Source organism: Trypanosoma theileri (assembly GCF_002087225.1).
Source record: "Trypanosoma theileri isolate Edinburgh chromosome Unknown TM35_Tth_23_V1, whole genome shotgun sequence".
Classification (NCBI taxonomy): domain Eukaryota; phylum Euglenozoa; class Kinetoplastea; order Trypanosomatida; family Trypanosomatidae; genus Trypanosoma; species Trypanosoma theileri.
Window position 1 is genome coordinate 307,758 of NW_021639865.1, and position 26,486 is coordinate 334,243.

Consider the following 26,486-nt stretch of genomic DNA (forward strand, 5'->3'; position numbering starts at 1 on the left):
AGTGTAAGAACTACATTGGTTCTCACAATTATTGCTATTGACTGTCGCAAATTATTGTTTGATGTTCTTATTGAAATGTTTTATTTGTTTCTATTGCCTGTGTGGGTGTGTGTCTCGGTTGGAGGAGTATTAACTCGTGGAAATGGCTGCTTGTAGAAGAAGAGCGAAGAATGAGTGGAGGAAAGGGGGAAAAAAAAGAAAGAAAAGTCAAACTTTTATGAGATCATTATTTGTATTTGGTCTTCTTTTCTTTACTGGCATTTCCCATATGTGTGTATGTATGTGTTTTTTTTTTTTATGTGTTTATGTGATCATAGAGAGAGATTTTATTTTTGATTTCTTTTTCATTTGTGCATAAATGTGCGTAGTTGTCTCGAATGATTTATTCCAAATTGGTTTTTTTTTTATTAAGGTGTTTTTCTTGTGTCTTTCATGATATGATCTACCTTTTTTCTTTCTCCCTCTTGGTAGCATGTCGGTAATATATTGTTTATATATATATATATATATATATATATATATATGTTCGTCCAAGGAAAAAAAAATTTACGTGCTGTGTGTAACTCCACGCTGGGGTTTATTCTTATCTGCACAACATTTCCTTTTTTCTTTCTTTTCCTTTCTTCCTCCCTCCCTCCCTTTATTGTTTTGTTTTGGTGGTTGACTGTCGGAAAACATCGATGAAAACCACACCGTTGTCATCCGTTTACATTTTATACATATTACCAGCATTCTGCTGGTATGTTATTGCGAAAGAAAGCAAGAAAAACAAAAATAAAAAACCATGAGAAGGATGGCTCATTGTTGGCGTATATATATATATATATATTGTTCCTCTTCGATGTTGCTGTAATGAGATTAACTCATATTTTCTAAACATTCTCTCCCCTTTGCTATTTTTTTTTTTTTTTTTCTCCTTATGGAAGTAGGAAATACCTTTACAGCGGGGACGAACACGTGTAGATATAAAATACATTACTTACAGTGACATAAACAGATTTAAAAGGAAAAAAGGTCATAGGACACGTTATTTGTGTTTCTATCTAGTGTATACATACCCATATATATATAAACATATATATATATTTACAATCACGTTGACCCACCAGACAAAGAAAAATAAAATAACCCCTCGGACTCTACTAAAAGCTTCACTACCGGCACATATACATGAGATTAGGGAGTGGCTCTGGCAACAAAGACTCTAGAAATAATTTACCGCAAAATAAGGGTAAAGGTGACAGAAGGTTATCTCTCTCAAGCCGTAGTAATGAGGCTAATTTGGCTATTAAACCGAATAAATCGAATCCGTCTGGTGGTTTACCACCTCTAGGTCGTCATTTAGATAAAACTGCTTCCGCTCCTGACGCCGGTTCATATGTCTCAGTGGGTGGTTCCGTGCATGATTTACAGAAATCAGTGACGGGATCAAAAGGAACATATTTTGTAGGGACGACGAGTCATTTTGGAGATTGGTCGGGGGATCATTCAACAGGTGTTCGTGAAACTCCATCACCATCCTCACTGTTCTCCATGTCTGGAACAATGGTGGGTCATCAATATCTTGAAGACTCAAGACGATTCGTAGCGGGAACATCATCAGATGAATCGCCAGTAGAAAAGAAAAATTATTTAAATTCTCCTGTTGGATCAATACCTCCAAATGCATTGAATATGGATGATGAATCTTCTGAAGAAGATTTTTTGCCCACAGGTCGATCCTCACCAGCTTCTTACATGCACTCAATGTTATCTGGTTTACGTCTAAAAGGTACTTATTTATCAGAAAGAAGAGAAAGAAGTGGACGACAAAAATTTGTTGAAGTAGTTGATACAAAGAGGAGTGATGGTGTTAGTCCGGTAAGGAGAAAATTATCTAGTGCGAGTTCTACTCCTTCAGATGAAATCAAAATTAATGGTGAATCTTCATTAGGTGATGTAGGAGAAATACTTGTAGATGGGTGGAATATGGCAGTAATTTTTGTGTTTCCAATGGCTTCCATAGACAGTTTTGGAATGGATGTTCCACCTGAAATGTTTACCACCATTGGAAATTTATTCTCATCATTGTTTAGACAACTGAAGTCTTCAGAAGTCGAAAGTCATAGTTTTTTTATGCAATTATCTTTTTCACTTGTTAAACACGACCAAGTGAAAGAACTTTTGCCTCTTAATGTCAATAATAATAATAATAATAGTGTCTCTGAAATTTATACAAATGCCAATGTGGTTTATTCACCTTTGTTTGGGCCACATTTTATCAATACTGAAATTCACGAAGTTTCATCCTTCGAAGATGTTCAGGGATTAGTGCGTAAAGCCTTTAAAAGAACAACCACTGATGATCGTCGCTCTGGTATTATATTATTATATGCTGTGTTGCGTCAATTAGTAAAGGAAGGTGATGATATTCTTGTTTCCTCATCCTATGTTCTTGTGTCAACAGCAGAAACTATTCACACAGCCGTTAGCAGACGACATCCCCCTCTTATTTCCTCATTTCTTCGATCAGTTTTTCGAAATCCAAGAGTTGCCCTTTCTGGATTAATGCCATTAACAATCAAAGGGGTCTCTTTATCGGGAGATGAAATGCAGTTAGTTTCAGAAGTGAAAGAATTTCTTCATTCTACCACAAAGAATCCATATAATGAACATGAAACACCAAGTCTACGCTCATATATTGATTATTGTATGGAAGACCTACGTGCTAAAAAGGTTGACAATAATAATAATAATAATAATAATAATAATAATAATAATAATAATAATAGTAATAATAATCTTAATAGTCCAGAGAAACTCACTATGAGTGAAGGATACTCATTAGAGAAATCTTTAGATACGACTTTAAACCGCCTTCGAATACTTTCAGATGAAATTTCTTTGGCGTTAAGAACTCCATTAGGTGATTTTCCGTGTTTTCCTGATTGTGAAACTACCGTAAAAAAGACAAATGAATCCAAAAAACAATCAGAAAAAGCATGTTTACGAAAAGGGAAGCGAACAAGAAGAAAATCAACGGTTATTGAGAAATCAATAGAAAAAATTACATCTCAATGGGTCCGTAAAAAAACTACAATAAACCTTTTCGCAGGAGTATTAGGGGTACCTGCGGGAGGTATTGAACCACTTTTCACTGAATTTACACGAAGGAGGGAGAAAGGTTCAGTTAAAACAGAAACTTCTGAGGATCATGTTTATTCTCTTCTTCTTTTGGAAACTGTGGAAAACGCAAAACAACGGAAAGTTGTTTCTGTGAAAGATGCAAAAAATGTGGTTGTAGAAACTTTACCAGGAATATCAAATGAATTTTCTCTTGATGAAATCTGTATAATGCCAAGAAACCCAAAAACCAATATTGGTAGTAATGATGTTCTTGGTGATAAAATAAAACAAGAAGGTCCAACTTCTATCCTCCTTTCACATGCCTTTTCAATCTTTACAAAGGGTTACAATACATTGATTCTCTTAACCCGGGATGATAGTCATGAAAGAGGTGATATCTTTACTTCTCCCATTTGGCTCACATTACGAGGACTTGTAGCCTCGCAAACATTAACACATGTGGCTGGAAGTGAACTTTATCTCTCTGTTGTGCAAGTGCAATCACGGGAATATTTGCGGGATCATCTCGGCCAACGTGTGGGTCCACGTAAACAAATCCCTGCTGTTCCATTTCGTACCGCATGGACACCAGCAGGTCCAGTTGCTTGTGATGCCACCTTTGTGTGTATAAATTCAGAAAAACAATTTTGTGAAATTATTCAAGAAGTACGAAAAAACTCAAATTTATTTGCCACCACCTCATTTGGAAGTGTTAATATTATTTTATCTTTTTTACTTAAACGTGTAGTGATACATGAGTCGGTTTCAGTTCGTTCTATGGAATCTTCCGAACTCCGTGATGATGTGGTTCTTTCATCCTTAACACTCTCTCTGGCAACAAGACCAGAGGCTTATAGATCGCTTGCGATTGAAGATTATCGGCCTATGGATCACGGCAAAAATATTTATCAATGTGTACATAGATGTTTTACACTTTGCATAACAGATGTTAGTAGTACTTCATTAACCGCACCGGCATTATTGGATACACAGGATTTATTAAGGCACACACATAAACCGTGTGCAACGGAACTATGGAGTATGCGGCGAATCCAGCAATATTTAACAGAAAGATGTAATCTTTATCTACAAGAACTACTTTCAAGGAGGATGAAGAACATAAGACAACTTACAGGAAAGAAACGACATCTTATTCTTCGTAATCCAGATGTGGCTACTTCACGAGATATTGCGGAAGCGCTAACGTTGGCTAAACGTATGCGAAGTATTGTTAATGATTTATTGGATTCCCCATTCCTTGCTCATCCCATGGCAATGGTGGATAATGAGACATATAATATTATGACACCACAAATATCTTTTCAACATCAAGTTAATGCAGCTATACTAATGGCCCCTAATAGTAATGAGAGGAATATAAGACTCTCTTTTAAAATGCCAAGAGGCGAAACGATCTCTTCAGAAAAACCTTTATCTTCGCAAGAGCCAGCAGTTTTTCCTCCTCCTCCTCCTCCTCCACGTAAACCACAACCACAACAACGTGAAGAAAAAGAAAAAGAATCACAAATTATGGTAGCAGAAGACAATAATGTACCGCCACTTCATTTTACAACGAGTAATGTACTGAGTCAAATGACCTATCCTAATATTGGAACCTCTTCAAGAGAGTTTCGCCCATTATTTCTTGGTATCTCCTCTGTTCTTACTTTTTCCACAGAGGACACATTGGAGAGAAATAGCATTGCTATACAGGGTCGATTTTTGCCGCGAAATGATGATATGGACGTTCAGAAAACTTATTCCAAACGTTTAGATGAAGTTGTTGAACGTGTTTGTATGACTTTTGAAAAACCTGCATTTGCAGATATGAAAAAATATACCCCAATTCAGCCATTAGCTGCAGTCATTCGTGGAGGTCCCTCAACTGAAAAGAAAGTTTTAGTTACAAAAAAAGGTATTCGTGTAAAGGGTGAAGAAGCTGTGATTACAATTCTTGATACACTTAATTGTGCTGTTACCTCAACATCTGATATGCCTAAAGCTTCTCATTCTCTAAAGGAACTCGTCAGTAAGTTCCTTCAAGGTTATAATACTACACTTCTTACGGCAGAGTGTTCAGAAGCTAGATTGTCTATGAGAGAACCGGTATTATTGGATATTGTTTGTATGGCTTTAGAAGAAAAACAAGCAAAAACGTATATTAGTTTTTCGCTTGCTTTTGTTTCTCATGATAATAATGTGTATGATCTTCTTTCCCCATCAGAGAATTTATCATGTTCAAAACTTTCTGTACTTCCTAATCCACTTTTTGGGGCAACCATTAAAGAAGGTGTGGTATGGCAAGATGTAAATCATATACACGAAATGCTTGCACTTACAGAACGAGTTGAGACTAATCTCTCAAATTTGTTTGTTAAATATGATAAAGAAGATGGGCCGAATAGTTTCGTTATGTTGACAGTTCTTGCTAGAACTGTTGAACCCCACGATGTGGTGCTTTCATCTCTGGTTGGTTTTTCTGTTAGAGAGGCTATACGTTTTTATGACCCTATCTTACCAAAACAATTAAATCCATTAAAAAATGAAGGATGGTTATCATTAATTTATCTCGTCGTGAAGGAACGTGGAAGTATTGCAAAGTCTCTTTTTGTATATCATGAAGGAATGGACGAAAGTGTTGCAATTCGTTTCTTGCAGGTACAGAAACAACTTTGTACTTGTTTAAGTGTTGAACCATATAAAGGTAGTTTAGCTTTAATGTTAAAACGTCAGAAATGTACTTCAAAACCTGGCGTGACAGGGTGGAAAAAAATATTTCGATTACCATTATTAACGACGGAAGAAAAAACAAGTACAGTATCTGGTTCAAAAAATTATTTACAGTACTTTGAAATAGTTTTATCAGATACAAGTAAAACTATTTTTTCACCCTCTGAAATGGAAGGCAACACTTTGTTAAAGCAACAACAACAACAGCAACCTCTACAGGTACATGAGATTCATTCTGAACAAAATGTAGAAGGATTCCCTTTTACACTGGATATGGTTCAGTTAATTTATAATTCTTGTCATCAATCTTCAACATTACGTACTGTAGCCTTTCTTGATACGGTTAAAGATAAATGGAGGTCGAAAGGGAATCATGTTGTAAAAATCATGGAACCAAAGAAAACTTTTTCTCTCTCTGAAGTTGTGCGGATAACGGCACAAGGAACACCACTCTCTGAGAATCTTTCCTCACACGAACTTGAAAAAATTGTGGAACAATTTATTAGTGGTTCAGATTGTCTAATTATTTCGGGAGGTACCATTCGCTCTGGTACCGTTTCCACTGCTTCTATTTGTACGTTACTGAAAAAAGCTTTTTCAATGATGACTCTTCGGCAATCCGAAAAACGACGATCGTGGCTTTCCATCTCATGTGCACTCATGACAGGCAACTGTACAAATGAAGGGATTGATCTTTGTTCAGATCCACCCAAACGGGTGCCTAAAATTATTTTCTGTACTAGTGTTTCTAAAGAATGCTTTCGTTTGCAAGGCACATCCAGATGCAATATAAGAAGTGTAGATGAGATTACTTCACTTTTTGAAACCATTTCTAAACGTCAAAATGAACAAATGGCTCTCCAAGAAAAAGAAGAAGAAAACTATTTTGTATACAATGTTTTTATTTTTAGCGAACGCCGTGAAGAATTTCCTATTGCTTCTCTATGTATTCTTGATCTTCGAGCAGCGATGGTGAAGTGGGCTAAGGAGAGCGAAAAGAAGATGGCGTCATTGGCAAATGAAAAAAACAATAATCTTGGTGGCAAGCAGAGCCTCAATACGGTTATATGTGTTGAAGGACATCGCGAAGACTCCTCACTCGAATTGGCAACTCTTATGAGTTTTCAGAAACTTCTTGTTAAGTAAGGCAGTGTGGTTTAGATGGATGGTGTTAGGGAAATAAGGTGGTGGCATCTGTTGTGTTTTACTCATAAAGGAAATAAAAAGGAAAAAAAAAAAAAGTGGCAGCGTAAAGAAAAGGAGAGAGAATGAAGTTATGAAATTATAAATGGGATAAGATAGGAACGTTAAAATGCGAGCGAATGAGCTTTTTTTTTTCGTTCTTGTAGATCTCTTTTTCCATGTTCAAAAAAAAAAGAAAGAAAGAAATTGGCCTTATGATATATATATTTGTTTTTCCTCCCCAGTGTCATGTTCCATTAGGGCGTTTGACAGCGCTCATTTTATCCTCCTTCGTCTTTATTCTGTTATGTTCATTGTTCGTCCCTCCTTTCTCCTCCTGGTCCTCTGTCGGGTAATTTATTATACAACGATTTCTACTCACTACAATATATATGTATATATATTTGTGTGTGGTTTATTATATGTTCAGGTTATTTCTGTTGTCATTGATATTTTTATTATTTTATTATTTCTTGGTGTACAGTGTTCCTGCACGAGTTCTGGTGCTTGATGGTACATGATCGTTGTTTCCTGAACGTGCACAGAGCATAAACATGGTTTGACGCTATAAAAACCATTCTTTTGTTTTATTTATTTATTTTTTTTTCGTTGATCTCATGACATATGCATTTTTTTTTTTTTTTCTTGGTCTTTTGACGATTTCTATTTATTTTTGTTTTGTTTTCAGTTCAACTGATATGATTGTAAAGTTGCCTTTTTTACAACACTTCTCTCGAAAATGGGAAATTCCATTCCGTGTGTAAGAATGGGAAGAAGTAAGGCAAATTAAAAAAAAAAAAAAAGGAAATAAACATGTCAATTAAAGTGAATGTTGATAGAGGGGAAAACCTTTGTAGTGGACGAGATCTAAATGGTGGTGAGTGAGTATAGTTTAGATGCTGAAGGTAACTGTGATCCCAGGGAGAAAGATAACCTTTATTTCTTATGGAGGGCCATAATCCCTAAAACATAACAACGGGTACAATGGCAGAATGGGGAGAATTTTTTTTCTTGTTGTTGTTGTTTTGTTTTCTTAGCTCCTCAATATTCCCGATCTCTTAGTTTTTCTCTGGGCATGTGTATGTGAACTGCTTTTTAACAATCCCCTATACCCTACCACATCTACCCTCCCCCTTTTTTTTTTTTTTAATTACTTTCATGACAGGAAAAGCAACCATAAGGCGGTAAAACAAATGCCTCTCTTTGGAAAGTCTTCCTCCAAAACCGATAAATCGGAAAGTTCCTCCACTTCACGAGAAAAGTTATCAGACTCAAAACCCATAAAGAAGGAGAAATCATCGTCATCGTCTAAGACAGATGGGAAAGGGTCTTCCTCATCTTCAAAATTGGGAGGGAAATCTTCAAAAACATCATCCACTGGTAAGTCTGATAAGGGGGTCCCTCCCAAGACAAGCAAGGGGGATGTCAAAGACGATTCAACCGCTTTAAAAGGTTCAAGTGAAAGAAAAGATGGACCTGTTATGCAACGGCGGGTCAGCGATGGTGCATCTCGTCCAAGTGCCGGAAATTCACAAGCACCGGTAGGGACGTATTCAAAGGTTGGGACAGAACGCATCAACGGCAACAACGACAATGACTTCAACAAAGTTCCTCCATCCATGAACAACGCTCAGGGCGGTATCACGGGTGGAAGTAATCCTTCCTACCAAGAAGCACCAAATGCGGGTACATACCAATATGTTCAAGGGAGACGGAGTTCTGCTGGAATAAATGGGTACGGCCCAGGTGTACCAGAACGCCGAATGGGTTCTGCATACGGTAACCAAATGGGTATGGGAAGCATGTATGGCCCAGGTGGACCAGGACCCCAAATGGGTTCTGCATACGGTAACCAAATAGGTATGGGAAGCATGTATGGTCCAAGTGGAATGGGGAGCCAAATGGGTTCTGCATACGGTAGCCAAATGGGTATGGGAAGCATGTATGGTCCAGGTGGAATGGGGAGCCAAATGGGCTCTGTATTCGGTAGCCAAATGGGTATGGGAAGCATGTATGGCCCAAGTGGAATGGGGAGCCAAATGGGTTCTGCATATGGTAACCAAATGGGTATGGGAAGTATGTATGGTCAACGTGGACCAATGATCTCTGCATACGGTAACCAAATGGGTATGGGAAGTATGTATGGACCAGGTGGACCTATGACAAGTGTTTATGGACCCCAGTATGGAATGGGAGGTGGTATGCCTTCTATGTTTGGTTCTCAAACAGGTATGAATTCTGTATATAGGCCTCCAATGTACACAGGAACCATACAAAGGATTCAGTCTGGACATGGTGGTTCTCTGTATGGTGGCCAGAGGGGCATCAACAGCATGTACGGTTTGGGGAGTATATACGGGAATGGAGGACCAGGGATTAGCCTGTTAGGTGTCGGAAACCTTTCGGCTCCTATTTCTGGAGAAAACCAAGAAAAGAAAAATTTGCAACCAATTCTAACGTCATCGAACAATGGTGTTCAGCGGGCACAACCAACTGTTGTGACCAATGGTGTTCAGGGGGCACAACCCACCGTTGTGACCAATGGTGTTCAGCGAGAACAACCCACCGTTGTGAGGAGCCAAAGCGGTTCTAACCTTCTGCGGAGCCAAACGACTTCTAAGGATCATATTCCTTCCTTGGTGGCAGTAACCGACAACGCTGACTCCAAGGTCACTCTAAAGGAAGCTGAAAAGAAGGTCACAGTTAAGGACTCCGATGGCAGGATGGTTGATTTTGAGGCGGATGAAGTGTTACGCGCGAGCAAGGTGACAGCTGAAAATTCCATTCTGCTAAAAGAACTTCTCCAACAAGTGGAAGCAAGTCACAATGTTGCTCTTATCTTGGCTAGCACCAAGAACGCTCAGGATACGAGCTTGGGTGTTGCACAGACATTCATGAAAGCCATCATGGCAAAGCTTGCAAAGGATGAAGGGGCGAAGGGGCTCAAGTACCATGCTCATATGACTGCTGTCGCGATGCCATCACCTGACTCTGCCAAAGACTTGTTCGCCAGTTCATCTGCACAGGCCAAGCCTGTTCGCTTTGGATCGAACCCTCTGTATGGTAATTGTATATCAAATCTCGAGGAGAAATCAGTGAAGAGCGAAAAGGACGCTGAGAAACTCCTGCAGGATGCACTGAAGAAATCATCAGACACGAAGGAGACAGTTGTACTACATATGGTTCTTAAACAGATCAAGAAGTCATCTGGGGGGAAGGGTGATGTCTACCTCTCGTCTGTCCTGTTGGTTTTTGTCCGGGAGAATGCTGATTATCTTGCTGGTATTTTTAACAAGGATGAGAAGGTCGTGCCTGTGCCTCTATTCAAGGATGTTGTCGGAGGCAGCTGTCGTTCACTTGTTGTTACTGCCCTCTCTGGGAGTGATGCTGCAACAGAGGCCAAAATTCTCAAGAATGCTGAAAAGCTGCGGAGTTTGAATTATACCGCTCCACGCAGTGGCAACGTTGCCCGCTTTATGGATTTTACTGCACAGCAGGAAAAGAAGGCTGCTGCTGCCGTGGATTCAGCAAAGAGTAGTAGCGAAAAAGCGCAATATGAACGAAATTTACAAAAGTTGAGGGTCCTGCAAGCTGATGGAAAGGAACTTATGGCCAAACCAGAGACTACAAAACCAAAGGTATATGTTCCTCCCCGCTCAAAGGATTAAAGGACCACTAACACGTCCTACTACAATTTGTAATTGTGTTTTTTCTAAACAAAATTTGCCTTTCTCTTTGTTTTAGTTAGTTTTTTTTTTTTGTATTGCAGGGCTGTAAAAAGGTGTTTTAACAGCATGTCGATCGGTGTAAATGGTAAAAGTGTTATGTTTTGTTTTTATGTGGTTATTAATTTAAAATCTGATAATGGCCCTTAAAGTATAGTCATATGGGAATTGAGAGGCATGGAGGAAAGGATTTTATTTCTGTTTTTCAATTTTATTTTATTGTGCTTGTCATGGGAGCTATTGTGGATTGCCTGATCAGAATGTCATTGTCACATATTTTCCAGTTTCTTTTATCTGAGTATGAATACGTGTTTCATGAATTTGACCTTTGTTGGCCAAAAAGTTAAAGAAAAATGATATTTTATCTGCGTTGAGTTGTTGGTTTTATGTTTTTGAGTCGTTCCCTTCTTTCATCGTGCTCTTTCTTGTAGCGTGCTTCTGCTGTGTAGATTTTCATGCGTTTCTGGGAGAGAAAAAAACTCCTTTTTTCCCTTGTTTCATTTAAAAGAGAAAGAGAGGTATTGGGTCGTTGGGGTAAAGTAAAATAGAACCGTGGTCATGAGAAACTTCGTTCGGTTCTTTAATGTATTCTCTTTTTGCTTTCCGCATATCTCCATTTCTCGATTTTTTCGTGATATTTTGGGGGATTTAGAGAAATCTGACTTCAAATGGGCCATGGAATCTTTCATTCTCTCCCCTTCTCTCTTTCTTTATCTTTTTTCCTGCTTTTCACTTTTTTTTTCCTATTTCTACTGATGGTTGATAATGCTTACACCTCTCTGTCATTTTTTATTTTTTTTTTTTGTTCTTGTACTACAGATGGTTTTCTTTGTAGTTGTCACCCCCTGCCTTCCGTTTTTTCGGTATTTACTCCCATTGTTACGGTAAATGGCATGAAAGTGGAACTGTTCTGTTTCGCTTTGGGGAACGTACTTGGGGCTGATGATGATACCATTTTTTTAACAGTGCAGGAAACAAGTCTTTTTTAAAGAACCTTACCCTATTTTGTTCTTCAATGCTATTTTCATTAACTCATTTTTTTTTTTTTCTTTCATTGTCTTCGGGTTTTTTTTTTTTTCTTCTGACCATCGTTCTTGTTTTTTCTCTCTGATCTCAGTGATATCAAAATTTGTTGCTCCTGCAACTCCGCGCATGTTATGCTGTTTTTTTACTGTACCGGAAAGAAGTGACCTCTGGGATTTATGTTTCGATTTGTTCCCTCTTTATTTCCTTATATAAAGTCAGTCTAAGCGAAGCAAACCGAACGGAAAAAAAAAAAAAAACAAACAAACAAGGAACTACAGGAGAAAAAAGTATAAAGGAATAACACCATGTCAAGTGCCAAAAAACCTGGAATGCTGGACCGGAGGTCAAGTGGACGAACAACGACGTCCACGAAGAGCTCCAGTACTGCAAAACCCCAGTCAACGTTACCGAGCTCTTCAAGTGGAGGCGACAATAGGGCTCTCGCGCGTCGTAGCAGTGTGGGAAGTGGAAAGCCAGCACCGAGTGGAGCCCCCCCTCCAAGTACAACGAGTACCAGACCAGGAGCCCCCCCTCCAAGTACGACGAGTACCAGACCAGGAGCCCCCCCTCCAAGTACAACGAGTGCCAGACCAGGAGCACCCCCTCCAAGAACAATGAGTAACAGAGCAGGAGCCCCCCCTCCAAGTACAACGGGCATGCCGCGCAATGGATCAGCATACGGAGCAGGAAGCAGCGCGTATGGAGGATTGGGAAACCAAGGAAGCAGCGCGTATGGAGGATTGGGAAACCAAGGAAGCAGCGCGTATGGAGGAGTGGGAAACCAAGGAAGCAGCGCGTATGGAGGGGTGGGGAACCAAAAAAGCAGCGCCTACGGTGCTGTGGGAAACCCGAGCAGTGCATATGCTGGAATGAACCAAAATAATGGTTCTATGTACGGGGGAGGCGGAAGCCTGTACGGTGGGATGGGTTCACGGCAGGGCTCTATGGGTGGTGGTAGCGCGTATGGTATGAATGGTCCAGGCGGTGGTTCGTTTTACGGCCAAGGAATGGGAGGTCCTGGCGGAATGAGTGGCTACGGCAGCACGTATGGCAGAGGTGGACCTGGTAGCCAAATGGGCTCCATGTACGGTATGGGAGGTCCCATGGGAGGTTCTATGTACGGCATGGGAGGTCCTATGGGAGGTTCTATGTACGGTATGGGAGGTCCTATGGGAGGTTCTATGTACGGTATGGGAGGTTCTATGTACGGTATGGGAGGTTCTATGTACGGCATGGGAGGTCCTATGGGTATGGGGAGTATGTACGGCATGGGAGGTCCTATGGGAGGTTCTATGTACGGTATGGGAGGTTCTATGTATGGTATGGGAGGTCCTATGGGAGGTTCTATGTACGGCATGGGAGGTCCTATGGGAGGTTCTATGTACGGCATGGGAGGTTCTATGTACGGCATGGGAGGTTCTATGTATGGTTCTCAAAGAGGTATGGGCAGCATGTACGGTATGGGAGGTGCTGGTACTAGCTTTATGGGCATTGGTGGTCTCTGGGCTCCCACATCTGACTATAACATAAAGAGAAAGCAGGATCCTGACCTCCCAGTGAATACTTCATCGACCAAGCTGGCTCAAGAAAAACCGAAATCCAAAGAAAAGGCAAAGTCTCAAGAAAACGAAAAGACTGAAGACAAATCAAAGGCTCAAGAAAACGCAAGGTCTCTAGAAAACGCAAAGCCTCAAGAAGCCACGAAGCCTCAAGAAGCCACAAAGCCTCAGGAAGCCACAAAGTCTCAAGAGAACAGGGAAGAAAGGAATGGAGTAAAGTCTGACTCAACGTCAGAAGGAAAGAGCAAACCCAAGATGGATGCAGGAACTGAGACAGATGGAAAGTCCAGAGAACTTGGAGCCGTACCGAAAGAAATAAAAACATCTACTGACGATCCAATTCTGCTTGAAGACCGAATACATTCATTGGTGGCAGTAACCGACAACGCTGGCTCCAAGGTCACTCTAAAGGAAGCTGAAAAGAAGGTCACAGTTAAGGACTCCGATGGCAAGATGGTTGATTTTGAGGCGGATGAAGTGTTACGCGCGAGCAAGGTGACAGCTGAAAATTCCATTCTGCTAAAAGAACTTCTCCAACAAGTGGAAGCAAGTCACAATGTTGCTCTTATCTTGGCTAGCACCAAGAACGCTCAGGATACGAGCTTGGGTGTTGCACAGACATTCATGAAAGCCATCATGGCAAAGCTTGCAAAGGATGAAGGGGCGAAGGGGCTCAAGTACCATGCTCATATGACTGCTGTCGCGATGCCATCACCTGACTCTGCCAAAGACTTGTTCGCCAGTTCATCTGCACAGGCCAAGCCTGTTCGCTTTGGATCGAACCCTCTGTATGGTGTCTGTCTGTTAAATCTCGAGGAGAAATCAGTGAAGAGCGAAAAGGACGCTGAGAAACTCCTGCAGGATGCACTGAAGAAATCATCAGACACGAAGGAGACAGTTGTACTACATATGGCTCTTAAACAGATCAAGAAGTCATCTGGGGGGAAGGGTGATGTCTACCTCTCGTCTGTCCTGTTGGTTTTTGTCCGGGAGAATGCTGATTATCTTGCTGGTATTTTTAACAAGGATGAGAAGGTCGTGCCTGTGCCTCTATTCAAGGAGGTTGTCGGAGGTTGCAACCGTTCACTTGTTGTTACTGCCCTCTCTGGGAGTGATGCTGCAACAGAGGCCAAAATTCTCAAGAACGCTGAAAAACTGCGTGGTGTGAAGACCAACGCTCCACGTAGCGGTAACCTTACCCGCTTTATGGATTTTACTACAGAGCAGGAAAATAAAACTGCTGCTGCCGTGGATTCAGCCAAGGATAGCAAAGAAAGATCTCAGTATGAACGAATGTTACAAAAGTTGAGGACAATGTTGGCTGATGGAAAGGAACTTATGGACAAACCGGAGAGTAAACCAAAGGTATATCCTTCTTTACAACCCTCAACAGCTCACAGTGCTGAAGCGGAAAAGGTTGAAGTAAAGAATGCAGGAAAACCTGTCTCCGCTTTAAGCCCCAGTAAGGTGAGGTCAATGAACGATGCTGGTTCTAATGGAGCTAGTAAGGAGTCTAATGGTCTGTCCCCGTCAAGTAACAAAAAGGGTAAAGATGCTGATAATGCTGTAGAAAAAAGTGCTGAACCTTGGCAGAAGTGTCTTAAAATTCTGGTGGCTGTTGGGTCGAAGCCTAAAAGCAATCACATTGAATTTGACGTGAAAGGTGAACAGAAGAAGTATACAGTGGAAGAACATATTGGAACAACTGAAGGTGCCCCAGTTACGTCGAAGGTTGCTGAAAGAATGCAAGCTGTTCTATCAGATGGATACAACACGGGACTCTTGGCTGCGGAGATGGTTCCAGGGTTGGCTATCAACAAACAAGTGGTATGGAAACTTGTGGAGGGAATATTAAAAGGCGCTCTGGAAAAGAAGACTGGTGTCACCAAAGAAATGACGCTCTATATGAGTGTTGTTAAAGGCAGACAAGTAATTTCAGATTTGTTTGGCAAAACGGAGGCGCAACCTCTGGTTGTTGCCAGCTCCCCAATATTCGGTGTGGTGGTAAATGGAGCAGAGCCGAAAGTGTTGAAGAAGGAATCTGACGTGGATGTCGCTCTTCAAGCTGCTCTCAAAAAAGCTATATTTTTGGTAAAGGATGATGAGTTTATTGTTTGTACGGCGGTCTTAAAACAAATCCTTGAAAATGATGTGAAGTTGTCCTCCTTGTTTGTTGTGAGTTCACTTGATATGAGGCCTACTGTAGGAATAATGGAGAGAAATCCGAACTACTCACGTCAACTATTTGGACACGCTATGACTGGTTCATGTTCAACAGCTATGCTTGTTACGTATGCGGCTATGGATGAAAAGGTTAAGGAAGCTCTTAATGCTCATCGTAAGATGGACTTGGTTGCCGGTAAGCCGCGTGTTGGTAGTGTCAAACAGTGCGTTACATATATGGAGGGAATGTTGCCAGGAGCAGAAGAGAAAGTGAAGAAAGCCACTGAATCAGAAAAGGAGCACACTGAGAAAAGTTTGAAATATCTAAAGCGGTGCATCACAGACTACAAAAAACTTTTGGAGAAACCAAATGAGACTCAACCCGCTGTATATCTCCCATTGGAAATGACGAAAGACAGTGAGAGCGAGAATCGTGCTGATTCTAAGGTTCGTGTGGTGGCTGTTATTACGGAAAAACGTGGTGGTGGTGGCACACCCAATGTGACAGGTGGTGAGAATGACTTTACTGTTAAAGGTACTGATGGGGAGAAAAAGTTCCCCGTGGCGGAGGTGGTGAAACGTACCCCACAGGTCTCCACTATTCGTTCTAACACAGTTGATGAAACAGTTGCTCAATTTCTCAAGGGGTGTAACGTTGCCTTATTGACAGCTGATGATGAAGGATTTACCTCTGGTGCTGAGTTACTGGAACGTACAAGTCGAGCTGTGTATGCAAAGGTCGCTACAGATAGCGAGGTGTACCTTGCCCTCGTTGCTGTAAAACCTGATGGAAGTTCGGCAAAAGATCTTCAGCGCGCTGGTGCGGACTATGAACCACTGGTGGTCGCCGCTTCACCACTCTTTGGCCCATGTGTCGCTGCTGCGACGATGACGCGGATGAAAACGGCTGATGAACTTCTTGCGCGCCTTAAGGCTGGTATTGCTGTGTGTGAGTCCGATAAGTCCATGTTGTACAGTTTTCTGATTCACAAGGAGGTGCGGGTGTCGGAGAAGGATGTGATGATGTCTTCCTTCCTCACAGTGTTGGCAGGCAGTAACGTGGGGGTGTACACAAAAGCATTGGAGACACGAAATAGGGAGCGTGGACTCCTACAGTTGGCACTTGGTGGACCTTGTGTCACCTCATTTGTTCTCGGTCTCACCGCAAACACTCCCAAAGCAGAGGTTGCAATGGAAATGGGGAAACTTGCAGAAAAAGTAAATGGCAGTGCAAACCCCGCTGCACGTTCTGGTAGTCTACGACGCTTTATAGCCTTTTCCATGAAGGCACTTGCGCAATTTCATCTTCATTCGAAATCGGGAACAGATTCCGAGAATGAACACAGGAATGCCAATCGTGCAAATCTGGAGGCAGCTCTCAAAGAAGCAGAGGAGATGCTGAAAGATCCGAAGGATCGTTCACCAAAGGTGTACAAGCAGCATTCGTAAAGGAGGAAATGCTAATTATTATTAAAAGAAAAGGGATGGGGAACACCATCTCTTAATGGGCACGCAACCTGGTTGCCTTTTTTTTTCTCTGAGTAACTCATTTTTTTTTTTTTTTTCCTGCCTTTCAGCCTCTATCTACAATAGAACGAACAATCAAATGTTTCCCATATATATTGTATCGTTCGTTCTTCTCTTAATGATCATGGATATTCTAAGATCTCATGTTCTAGAGGGGGGAGAAGGAGAAGGGGGAGGGAGCGGTCTCTTACGATTGTTTCAACTTCCTTGTTTTTTTTTTTTTTTTCGTTAACCCGTTTGTTCCTTTGTTCCGGAACTGACATAAAAGTAAGGGAGGAAACGAAACTAAATCTTTCTTTCTTGTACTTTTATCTTTGGTTATGTTGTTTGTTTATTTATTTATTGAAGCCGAGTGATGTGCTTTGTTATCTTATAATCTCTTCATAGGGGTTTTTATATTTTTTTTTTATTTTTTTTCTTTGTGTGGGGTACCTCATTGCCTCTGTTCTTTCGTTCTATGCATCCGTATTATTATGAAGATGAGAAAAGAAAATGAGACGAGGGGATAGCAACAGAGGCAATGAGAAACATACAACCATGTTTGCGCTTTTATACCCCACTCATGTGAAAAAGATTAAAAAAAGAAAAAAACTGCAAAAAAATGAAATGATGATTTATTTTTTGGTCTTGCTTTTTCCCGAGTATCCCAGTAGAATGGAGTAGAAGGAGGTTTTTTTTTTAAGTAAGGTATAAAATACTACAGAATCATGTTTTTTATTTATTTATTTCTTGTTTTTTCATATTTCCCGTCCTTTCTTGCTTTTTTTTTTCATCATCTATTTTTTTTTCGTCTTCGAACGGGTTCACTCAGAGAAGGTGTAGATGACGCAATGGAACTTCGTTGTCATGTGTTTCATTTCCATTCTCTTTCTCCTTGTGGTAAATCCATGTGTAGATTCTCAACATAGTGTCATGTTGACAATAATAATCATAATAATAATAATAATAATAATAATAATAATAAAAATAAAATTGAAAAGAAAAAAAAAAAAAGAAATGTTAGATTGTTGTAATTGTGTGTGTATCTGTCATCAAGTCTTCATAGTGGTATTATTAGTGGTGACTGGACTCACGTTACTTTTTTTTTTTTTTTTTCTTGCTTTTTTGATCCGTCGATTTTCCTTTCTCATTTTAAGGGGAGTGTGTGGTGTGTTTGTGAACATCCTTCTTCTTTGACAAGTTGGTAATAATAATAATAAAAAAAAAAAAGAAAAAAAAGGGTTTTTTTTTTTGTTTTGTTTTGTTCTGTTGTTCCCCTGCTCTTCTAATCGGCGTGATCGCAAGAAGGGTTCACGAACTTGCAAATGACCAACTGCTACTCATTCCGAGACATTTTTTTTTTTCCCCTTCGGTTTTTTTTTTTTTTTTTTTTGTCATAGTTCCCTTGTTTTCTTTCCAATATTAATGCTAATGTGCATATGCGTTTTGTTCATTGTTTGATTGTATTGATTCTGTAATTAATTATTTTGCTTAAACTTTTGTTAAACTGTTGGATTGCTTGATTTCCAGAATCATGTATTGTACATGGATTCTTTCTCTAAAGTAATGATTTCTCATTTTCTCTTCAACTTTTATACATAAACAACAACAACAACAACAAAAAAAAAAAATAGGTTTAAGAAGACATCTAGCCGGCAGTTGCAGGGGAAATTCTGCTGGTGCTTTTAAAATAATAATTTCAATTCAATCTCACATCAAACTTCATGGCTGAAGGATTGTTGGTGAATAACACGAACGCTTCTCCCAGTAACGATATGATGATTCCTGGTTGTAGAACATATTGTTTTTGCCCAAAGAATGATAAACTATCTCCCTATCCAGATGCTGTGTATATCCACTGCATGATGTCTAGTGCAAGAGTGGATTCATGGCGAGGAAATAATATAAACTATTCTTCTATGAGAAGAAGTTTTTGGGAGAAAAGCAAAAGCGATCTTGTACATACATACAGCTTTGGTGTTGAATATGAGTTGAAATACAAACAATGCGATCATACTATGGAAGGTATAAAGAACTTGGATATCATCTTTCATAACTCTGGTACTTTGACTCTAGCTAGTGTTGCGGATTGCAACCCGGGATATGAAAAAAATCTCCAATTGAATACAATATCAAAACCGAAAGGAATTTCTTCTTTTATATTATCAGTTGGAAGTTTGGAGGGTAAATCATCTCTTTTCATCTGTGATGAGCCCAAGAAAGAATCAGAATCACATTTTACTTTTATCAAAACCAGAGTAAACCTTGAAAAAGTGGAGCCGCAACAACAAAAACAAGAACAACTGGAATCCCCAAAAGAATTATCAAGGGGAGAAGTTTTTCTTTGGGGAAAAGATGAGGCTTCAATGCAGAAGTCTCCTTTTCTAATCTTGGAAGATCCATTCTCATTATCATCAATATCATCTCATTGGGATATTTCTAATCTACTAAAAAATCTTCAAATTCGTACTCTGGTAGTGTTTGGAAATATTACAAAGCCCAATATGGTACCATTGTTAAAGAATGAAGGCGATATGATTTCATTTGGGGGACGTAATTACATGGTGAATGAAGTTGTGGTTATTAACTCTGGAGTACAGGAAAAAATTCATTCAAAAGTCTTATCTAGTATGATTAATGATCTTACAAATGGTAATAAGGCGGCACTTTTACTTTCATGGGATGAAAAGACAATGTCTCAGATGATTATGATATTTCTAACGACACTGAAAGATATCTTGGAACAACTAAATTCTGAGGTGACAGACAATAAAAAATCATTTACCATGACGTTGGCTTTGTATACTATTCAAAATGGGATATTAAAAGATATGCTTCCCAGAAAAAGGAAAAGGGCATTTGACAAACCAATCACAGTGAAAGAAGTACTTGATATGGGTTTAAAGGCACTCAAACATATTGCAGTTAATATTAGTACAAATAAAGACTGTGAATGGTGTGTGAAGAAACTCAGAAAGAATACGACAGCTTCAGATATTCTTATTTTCGGGAATTTAACCATTAAACGTCAGAGAAAAGATTTAGATGTAATGCTTTCCTCTTCACTTGAAATAATGTTTTCTAAGGGTGGGGTAAAACCATTTACCAAGTCCTTTGAAGAGGAAACGAGTGTGTACACTTCTCTTTTAAAAAGAATTATGAAGGCATCAGGTACCCTTGTTCGTGGTTTTTGCATTGATGAGGCAAAAGAAATCTCTAGAGAAATATCATATCCATCTCCCAAGGAAGAAATACAGAAAACGAAACATCAAAAAGATTATGTCTCTGTGGATGTTTTCTCTGGGTCTTCACGAAAAGTGATAAACACTTTACCAGAAGATACAGAAAAGAGGAATAATAATAATAATAATAATAATAATAATAATAATACCAATACATCTCTACCACTCTTGAGTACTCGTGATAATATGGTTACTGAGTACCCATCAGATGATTTCAATAGGGCGGATAGAATGAACTGTCAAGATAGTGATTGGAGCGTCATATTGGAAAGAAGAACATGTGGTTTACATAATAAACAAAGTCTTGAATCTGAAAGTTTCATTTCAAACAAGAATAAAAAAATGGTGAACGAACTTGGAGTGGTTGTACTTTCTTATAAAGGTATCGATGCGGATTCTCTTTTATGCGTAAATGATAAACTAAAATTACAAAAAAGTATGATTGAAGAAGCGGAATTTGTTGAACTCTCTGCTGTAAACCCCATGGGGGTTCCATCTAAACGAATTAGAAAATTATGCAACCGATTTCTTCTTGGAGAAAACGTGGCACTTCTTGCAGTGGATGCACATTCTGTTGTAAACTCACCCATGGAATCACCCGCGTGGTCTGTTATTCAACAAGCCGTACGGGGAGTGTTTGGTCTACGCCGTGCGGAACTCCGCATATCGATTGCCCTGGTCTCACAAGGTATGGTAATGGATCTCGTGAAGGCGGATGGTAAAATAAAAGAAGAAGTCTCTGTTGTGTATTTGCCCTTCTTTGGTCCAGTATTGAATGGAGTGGAGGCACATGTGGTAAAAAGCGAAGAGGTATTCTACGAAATGGTAGAAATGGCGAAGAAGCATGCCATAGGGAATTTGGATAAAGAAAGTGTTGTAATTGTCTCTTTAGGGCTTCTAGTGAAACAGGGGAATAATACCGTCGTTGTATCTTCCTTCATTGCATCTATGACTGGAGAGAATACAAAACTTCAGGAAGAGGATCATCTCGAAAAGAATTGGACGCATTCAATCCAAGCGTTTTTCCAATATATATTATCTAATCAACTACCGAGTGTATTGATGCTCACTCTCCACAAGGGCGATACCGGTGATAGAAAAATTGGTACCCAAGAGATAACATCTCTTGTATCTCCTCTTAGTCCGACGAGAAGGGGTAATATTCAAAATAAAGTCAACATGGTAACTAAGAAAAACTGGAAAGAAGATAATCATACTATCAGGAATATTTCTACAACCCACGAGATGGAAACAAAAAAAGAAAGAAAAGTAAAGCAGGACGTGATACCTTCGCAGACGCGTATGATAGATGATGCTTTACAAGGGCCGAGTATACAACTCCCCCCAATTTCTTCTTCTTCTCCCACAAGGATGAAAATGAAAAACAGAGTAATGTATTTGACGGAAAAAGCCACGAATGATGGTAATGATCATTATAATGGGGATGATAATAATACTAATGGAACAAGGTATGTGTTATCCCGCTGCAGAAAAGCCCCTCCAGTTGGAGAAGCACTGGAATCACTGCGTACCCGTTTCTTCACGCAACACCATATTGCCATTGTCACTACAACTCCTCTGCCGCTCTCGTACGAGGAGGATGTGTTGTGGAAGGGCGTGCAGCAACTCATCACTGATGTTTTTCAGAATGTTTCCTCCGGTGAAAAAGTAGTGATGGATCTTCTCTGCGCCGTTGTGTGTGGGGATACATTGTTAGTCGATCTTCTTGCTTCTCCTCGTACTACTACTACTAATGTGAATGTGAAGAAGTGTGTCCCATTGTCTTTATCTTCCTCACCGCTTGTGCCACCAACGCCGGCGTCAGTTCGTGTTGTGAGTGTATCGAACGCCTTCCGTGCGAGGGAAGTTTGCACGGCCGCGTGGAAACAAGCGGAAGAACACCGCGAAGATGTGATGATGCACGGCGCAGCGCTTATATTCTGTGCAACACAACGTCGACGAATGACGAACGGTGATGTGAAAGTGACACGTGCGTCTGTTGTGCACACCACAGCGACTACATGCGATGCCCCTCAGTTGGTACCAACAGCAACAACGCTGCTTCTCACTGGCATTATGTGCTGTCCATACACAACACTCTGCATGTTGAAAGAGAAAGATAAGGGATCTGTGCCAAATGAGGTACAAGTTCTTATTTACCACCCGATGCGTATTCAAATCCCAACTGTTAAGGGATTAATGCAAACATATGAAGAAGTGAATGGAAAGATGCGAAAGGCGGATTTGGGAAGGCAACAAGCGGACGTTATTGAATTATGTCAAACTATTCTAAGGGATCATCAGAATTTATTGAATGATTTTAAAAAGGCACCTATTCCTTCCTATACCAATATTTCTGAACCCTTGTTAACCACTTTGTTGGATGAACTTGCTGTACTAGATGACGCAAGCATGAGTCAAAATGTTCTTAATTCCACAGAGAAGGTCTTTTGTAAGAAAAACAAAACCGTTTCCACTTTGGTTATTATTCAAACAGCATATTCTGATCGTATGCTCGTAACGGCAGAAAAGTATGGAGCAGAAGTGAACGTTATGGATGAAAATGGTAATGGTAACATATACCCTGTGAATGAAGTTGTCTCCCAAGAGAGTTTCACCTCAAGTTTAAATTCCAAGTTATTTGATGAATTAATTCGAGGTTTCCTTACTGGTTTAAACACAGCAGTACTTACACTTTCATCTGTATCTTTTAAAGATGAAGTTCATTTATTAAAATTAACGGTAAAACGTATTTTAGCATCACTTAATACGGATAGTGAACTATTTCTCTCGATGATCGCTTTAAAAAATAATAAGGCTCGTGATCTTCTTATTCCAGATGATACTTTCCGAGAATATAAACTTGACGTTTCACCCATTTTTGGAGCGTTAATAAAAGGTGCTAAACTCATCCCTTTAAAGGATATAATACAACTACAAGAAGGTATATCATATGCCCTGAAGGCATCAGAAGGGGCAATGATTGCAGTACAATTGGTCCTAAAACGGGTGAAAAGGGATGAAAATGATGTTGTCTTGAGTTCACTTTTCTTTGCCATGGTGGGAGGTAATCCTTCTATATATTTAGAATCTTCAGATGTTAAATCTCAGATGGATCGTACTCTTTTACGATATATATATGAAGGACCATGTTTAACAGTATGTGTGGCTTCTCTTTCTTCCACCGATAACGAGGGGAAAGTACATAATTTGATGGATACTCTCACTAATATGGCCGCTCTTCCATGTGGGAATCCCCGTTACGGTAGTGTGCGGGGATTTGTGAATTTCGCCAGGGAGTCACTGAAGATTCTTGAAAAACGAATGCGGGAAAAAGAAGAAAGATCGGCAAAGAAAATATTGACAGCACAGATGGAGAAACTTCAGGGGATGTTGAATGATGCCGTGCTGTTACTCAAAAAACCAAAAGGTGTTGTACCTCCAACTTACACCCCCAACTAGGTCTCATGACTAGTTCATAAATAAGTAAATAAATGAATAATAAAAACAAAAAGAAGAAGTGAACGAAAATAAATAAACACTGTTTATATCTTAATTTTTTGGTTCATTTTACCCATTTCTCATATAAAGGATATCCGTTATACACGCGTGGACGTGTATGGGTAATTTCCAACCAAGAAAAATAACTGAAAATGGTTAATGAAAACTCCTTGTATCTACCGCAATACCTCCCCGTTATTACTTTTTCTTTTTAGTTTCTTTATTATTCTTCTTTGTACAGCAAATCGTCGTCTGTCTGTACCGTAAGATTTTCCCCTCGTATATATATATATATATATATATNTTTTTTTTTTTTTTTGCTTATTGTTATGACTTTTTTTTTCTATTTTTGATTACCATCGTTCTGTGGTTTTGCTATATGATTACATTAGAGAACTACATTGATTTTATCATCATTTCTTTTTTTTTTTATCGTGCACACAAAACTATCATTGTTTCTACCACATGTTGTGATGTGGCCCTCTCCAGAGCGCGAACTCGCATTTGATTTGGTTGTTAGTTTTTTTTTTCTTTCTTTTTCCACCCCATTTGTTTGGTATTAACAGCTCCTATTTTCTGCTGTGGTACAGCGGATAAAATAAAGAAAAGGAAAAAAAAAATAGATAGAATAAGAAGAAAAAGGGAAAAGGAAAATGTTATATGAGGTGGGTGGAAAGAGATATCTCTTGTAAATCAGTAATATGTACTTATGTATCTGTTTTTATAATTCGACCTTATTTTCATTTTTTATTTTTATTTTGTAGCTACCGTGGGTAGATCTGCTCACCTAGTAATGTTTTGGTTATTATTATTATTATTTTTGTTTTTTTTTTTTCTTACCTCTTCATCGTTAGGTCTTTTTTATTCCACCACATTTTTTTTTGGGTTTTTTTTTTTATTCTTTGGTGGAATAATAAGTCCGGGGCTTGGTGTGGAATGACGTGGAGAGTAAGAAGAAGAATGCAAAACGAGCTCTGGATGGATTCTGTGTAATTACTCCATATATTTTGTATTTTATTTTCATCTCTCATTGCCAGCATGATATATGTTTGCACTAGAGGATCTTCACATACTCTTTCCCCCCCCCCTCTCCCCCAAATTATTTGCGTTACTTTTGTTTTTTAATTTCTTTATTACTTACATATTGGTCTTTTTTTTTATATACTTTTTTCTGTATTATCTTTTACCGTCATCTTTTTTGCGTTGATTGTTGTTATAATCTCTGATTGAATTCCCTCTTTATGATAGTTGTTTCTCGTATCAAAATATGATTTACTCTTTTTCCATTTATTTCTACTGTTAAATATGTAAAGAACAATCAAGAAAGAGCAAACCGAATCACAAGTCTTTCACCCCACCACATCTGGGTGAAGGATTTTATACTTCAATATTCCGCATTGTGGTGGATAGGCATAAGAAACGAAACGAAGGTATTTACACTCTATATATAAATATATATATCGATATCTATATATATATATATATATATATATATATAGGTATACTCTTCTTTATTAGTAGAATATCAACAAAATCACAAGAGTTCTTTGAACATTTCCCATGTACCAACCAATGGGTCCGGGTGGCTATCCACCGCAGTTTGGCATGTATGGCCCTCCGCAGGGAGGATTCGGGTTTCAATTTGCCCCTGGCGAGATGCCCTTATATAATCAGGCGGGATATGATATCTACACACAGGGTCCACCCCCATCCACGGGATCGCGACGATCCGGCGAACCGATGCAGCGCAAGAAATCCTTGTGTGGCCCTATGACCGAAGAGGATCGTGGAGAATTACTCTCTCGTCGATCCTTCCGCAATCCGCCGTCTGAGGCGGGCCAGTCCACTGGCAAAATAGCGCGTAGCGGAAGTATCTACTCCAGAGGCTCGCGCCCCAGCAGTCTCTCGCGCGGCATGAGTGCCCGCGACTTGGCCCAGGAGGTCTTCCTGACGAACATGGAGGAGAAGGAGGAGCTGAAGATGTACTACGGCGACATGGCGGAGCGGGAGGAGGCGTTCGAGCACCGCGGGGCGCGGGCCGTCGGCACTCATCGCGAAGTGAGCGGGAAGGACGTGGCGCAGCCCCGCCGTCTGCAGCGGCGCGGGAAAATGGGATACGGCGGCGTCACTTCGCACCGCACGACTGTCATGCGCAACGGCGGGCGGTGGGGAAATATGGAACTCCGGCGGCGGTCGTCAACGGCCTCATCGCGGGATCTCGAACCCGACTGGATGGCGCCGATGCCCGTACCAATGATGCCGGAGCCCGTTATCATGCCGGAACCCGTGCGGGTTATGAGCCAAATGGACATGAGCATCTATGATGATGGGGATGTATTCAAGGATCGCAGCTCGCAATCTTCAAAGTAACAGTGAAAGTATATATATGTCTGTCGTGTGTATTTTGGTAGGAGGGTAAAAAAAAAAAAAAAAAAGATTGGATATATCTTTGCTGTACCCCTTCCTCTGTCATTATTACCTTTCTTTAATTGTTGGTATAAGTAATTGCTGCATAAGTTTTTCTCACATGGTAATGTCTCCGCTGGTATTCACAAATAGGAAAAAAAAAAATAGAAGAAGAGGAGAGTACTGCAATAAAGGGAACACCAAGGGTTGTAAAGGAAGAGGGAAACAATACATACACATGTGCATATGGAATGTATATGTGTATGAATAAAACAGAAGAAAAAGGGATGTTGTGCTGCTCCAACCAATTTTTTATTTTATTTCATTTTTTTTTTTTTTTT

General features: G+C 39.8%; 5 protein-coding genes across 5 annotated transcripts; all 5 read left to right on the forward strand.

Annotated features, from left to right (window-relative positions):
• Positions 1 to 1,170: 1,170 nt before the first annotated feature.
• On the forward strand, positions 1,171 to 6,981 carry TM35_000232190 (uncharacterized protein; the record flags this gene model as incomplete). The annotated part of the gene is made up of 1 exon (XM_029027459.1): positions 1,171 to 6,981. One exon carries the CDS (start codon positions 1,171 to 1,173, stop codon positions 6,979 to 6,981), a length of 5,811 nt encoding a protein of 1,936 aa, XP_028881314.1.
• Positions 6,982 to 8,210: 1,229 nt separating this feature from the next.
• On the forward strand, positions 8,211 to 10,685 carry TM35_000232200 (uncharacterized protein; the record flags this gene model as incomplete). Its single annotated transcript, XM_029027460.1, has 1 exon — positions 8,211 to 10,685. The coding sequence occupies one exon, from the start codon at positions 8,211 to 8,213 to the stop codon at positions 10,683 to 10,685; it is 2,475 nt and encodes an 824-aa protein (XP_028881315.1).
• Positions 10,686 to 12,073: 1,388 nt separating this feature from the next.
• On the forward strand, positions 12,074 to 16,939 carry TM35_000232210 (uncharacterized protein; the record flags this gene model as incomplete). Its single annotated transcript, XM_029027461.1, has 1 exon — positions 12,074 to 16,939. One exon carries the CDS (start codon positions 12,074 to 12,076, stop codon positions 16,937 to 16,939), a length of 4,866 nt encoding a protein of 1,621 aa, XP_028881316.1.
• Positions 16,940 to 18,720: 1,781 nt separating this feature from the next.
• TM35_000232220 (uncharacterized protein) lies at positions 18,721 to 23,700 on the forward strand (the record flags this gene model as incomplete). Its single annotated transcript, XM_029027462.1, has 1 exon — positions 18,721 to 23,700. One exon carries the CDS (start codon positions 18,721 to 18,723, stop codon positions 23,698 to 23,700), a length of 4,980 nt encoding a protein of 1,659 aa, XP_028881317.1.
• A 1,611-nt stretch (positions 23,701 to 25,311) lies between these two features.
• On the forward strand, positions 25,312 to 26,109 carry TM35_000232230 (uncharacterized protein; the record flags this gene model as incomplete). Its single annotated transcript, XM_029027463.1, has 1 exon — positions 25,312 to 26,109. The coding sequence occupies one exon, from the start codon at positions 25,312 to 25,314 to the stop codon at positions 26,107 to 26,109; it is 798 nt and encodes a 265-aa protein (XP_028881318.1).
• Positions 26,110 to 26,486: the final 377 nt, after the last annotated feature.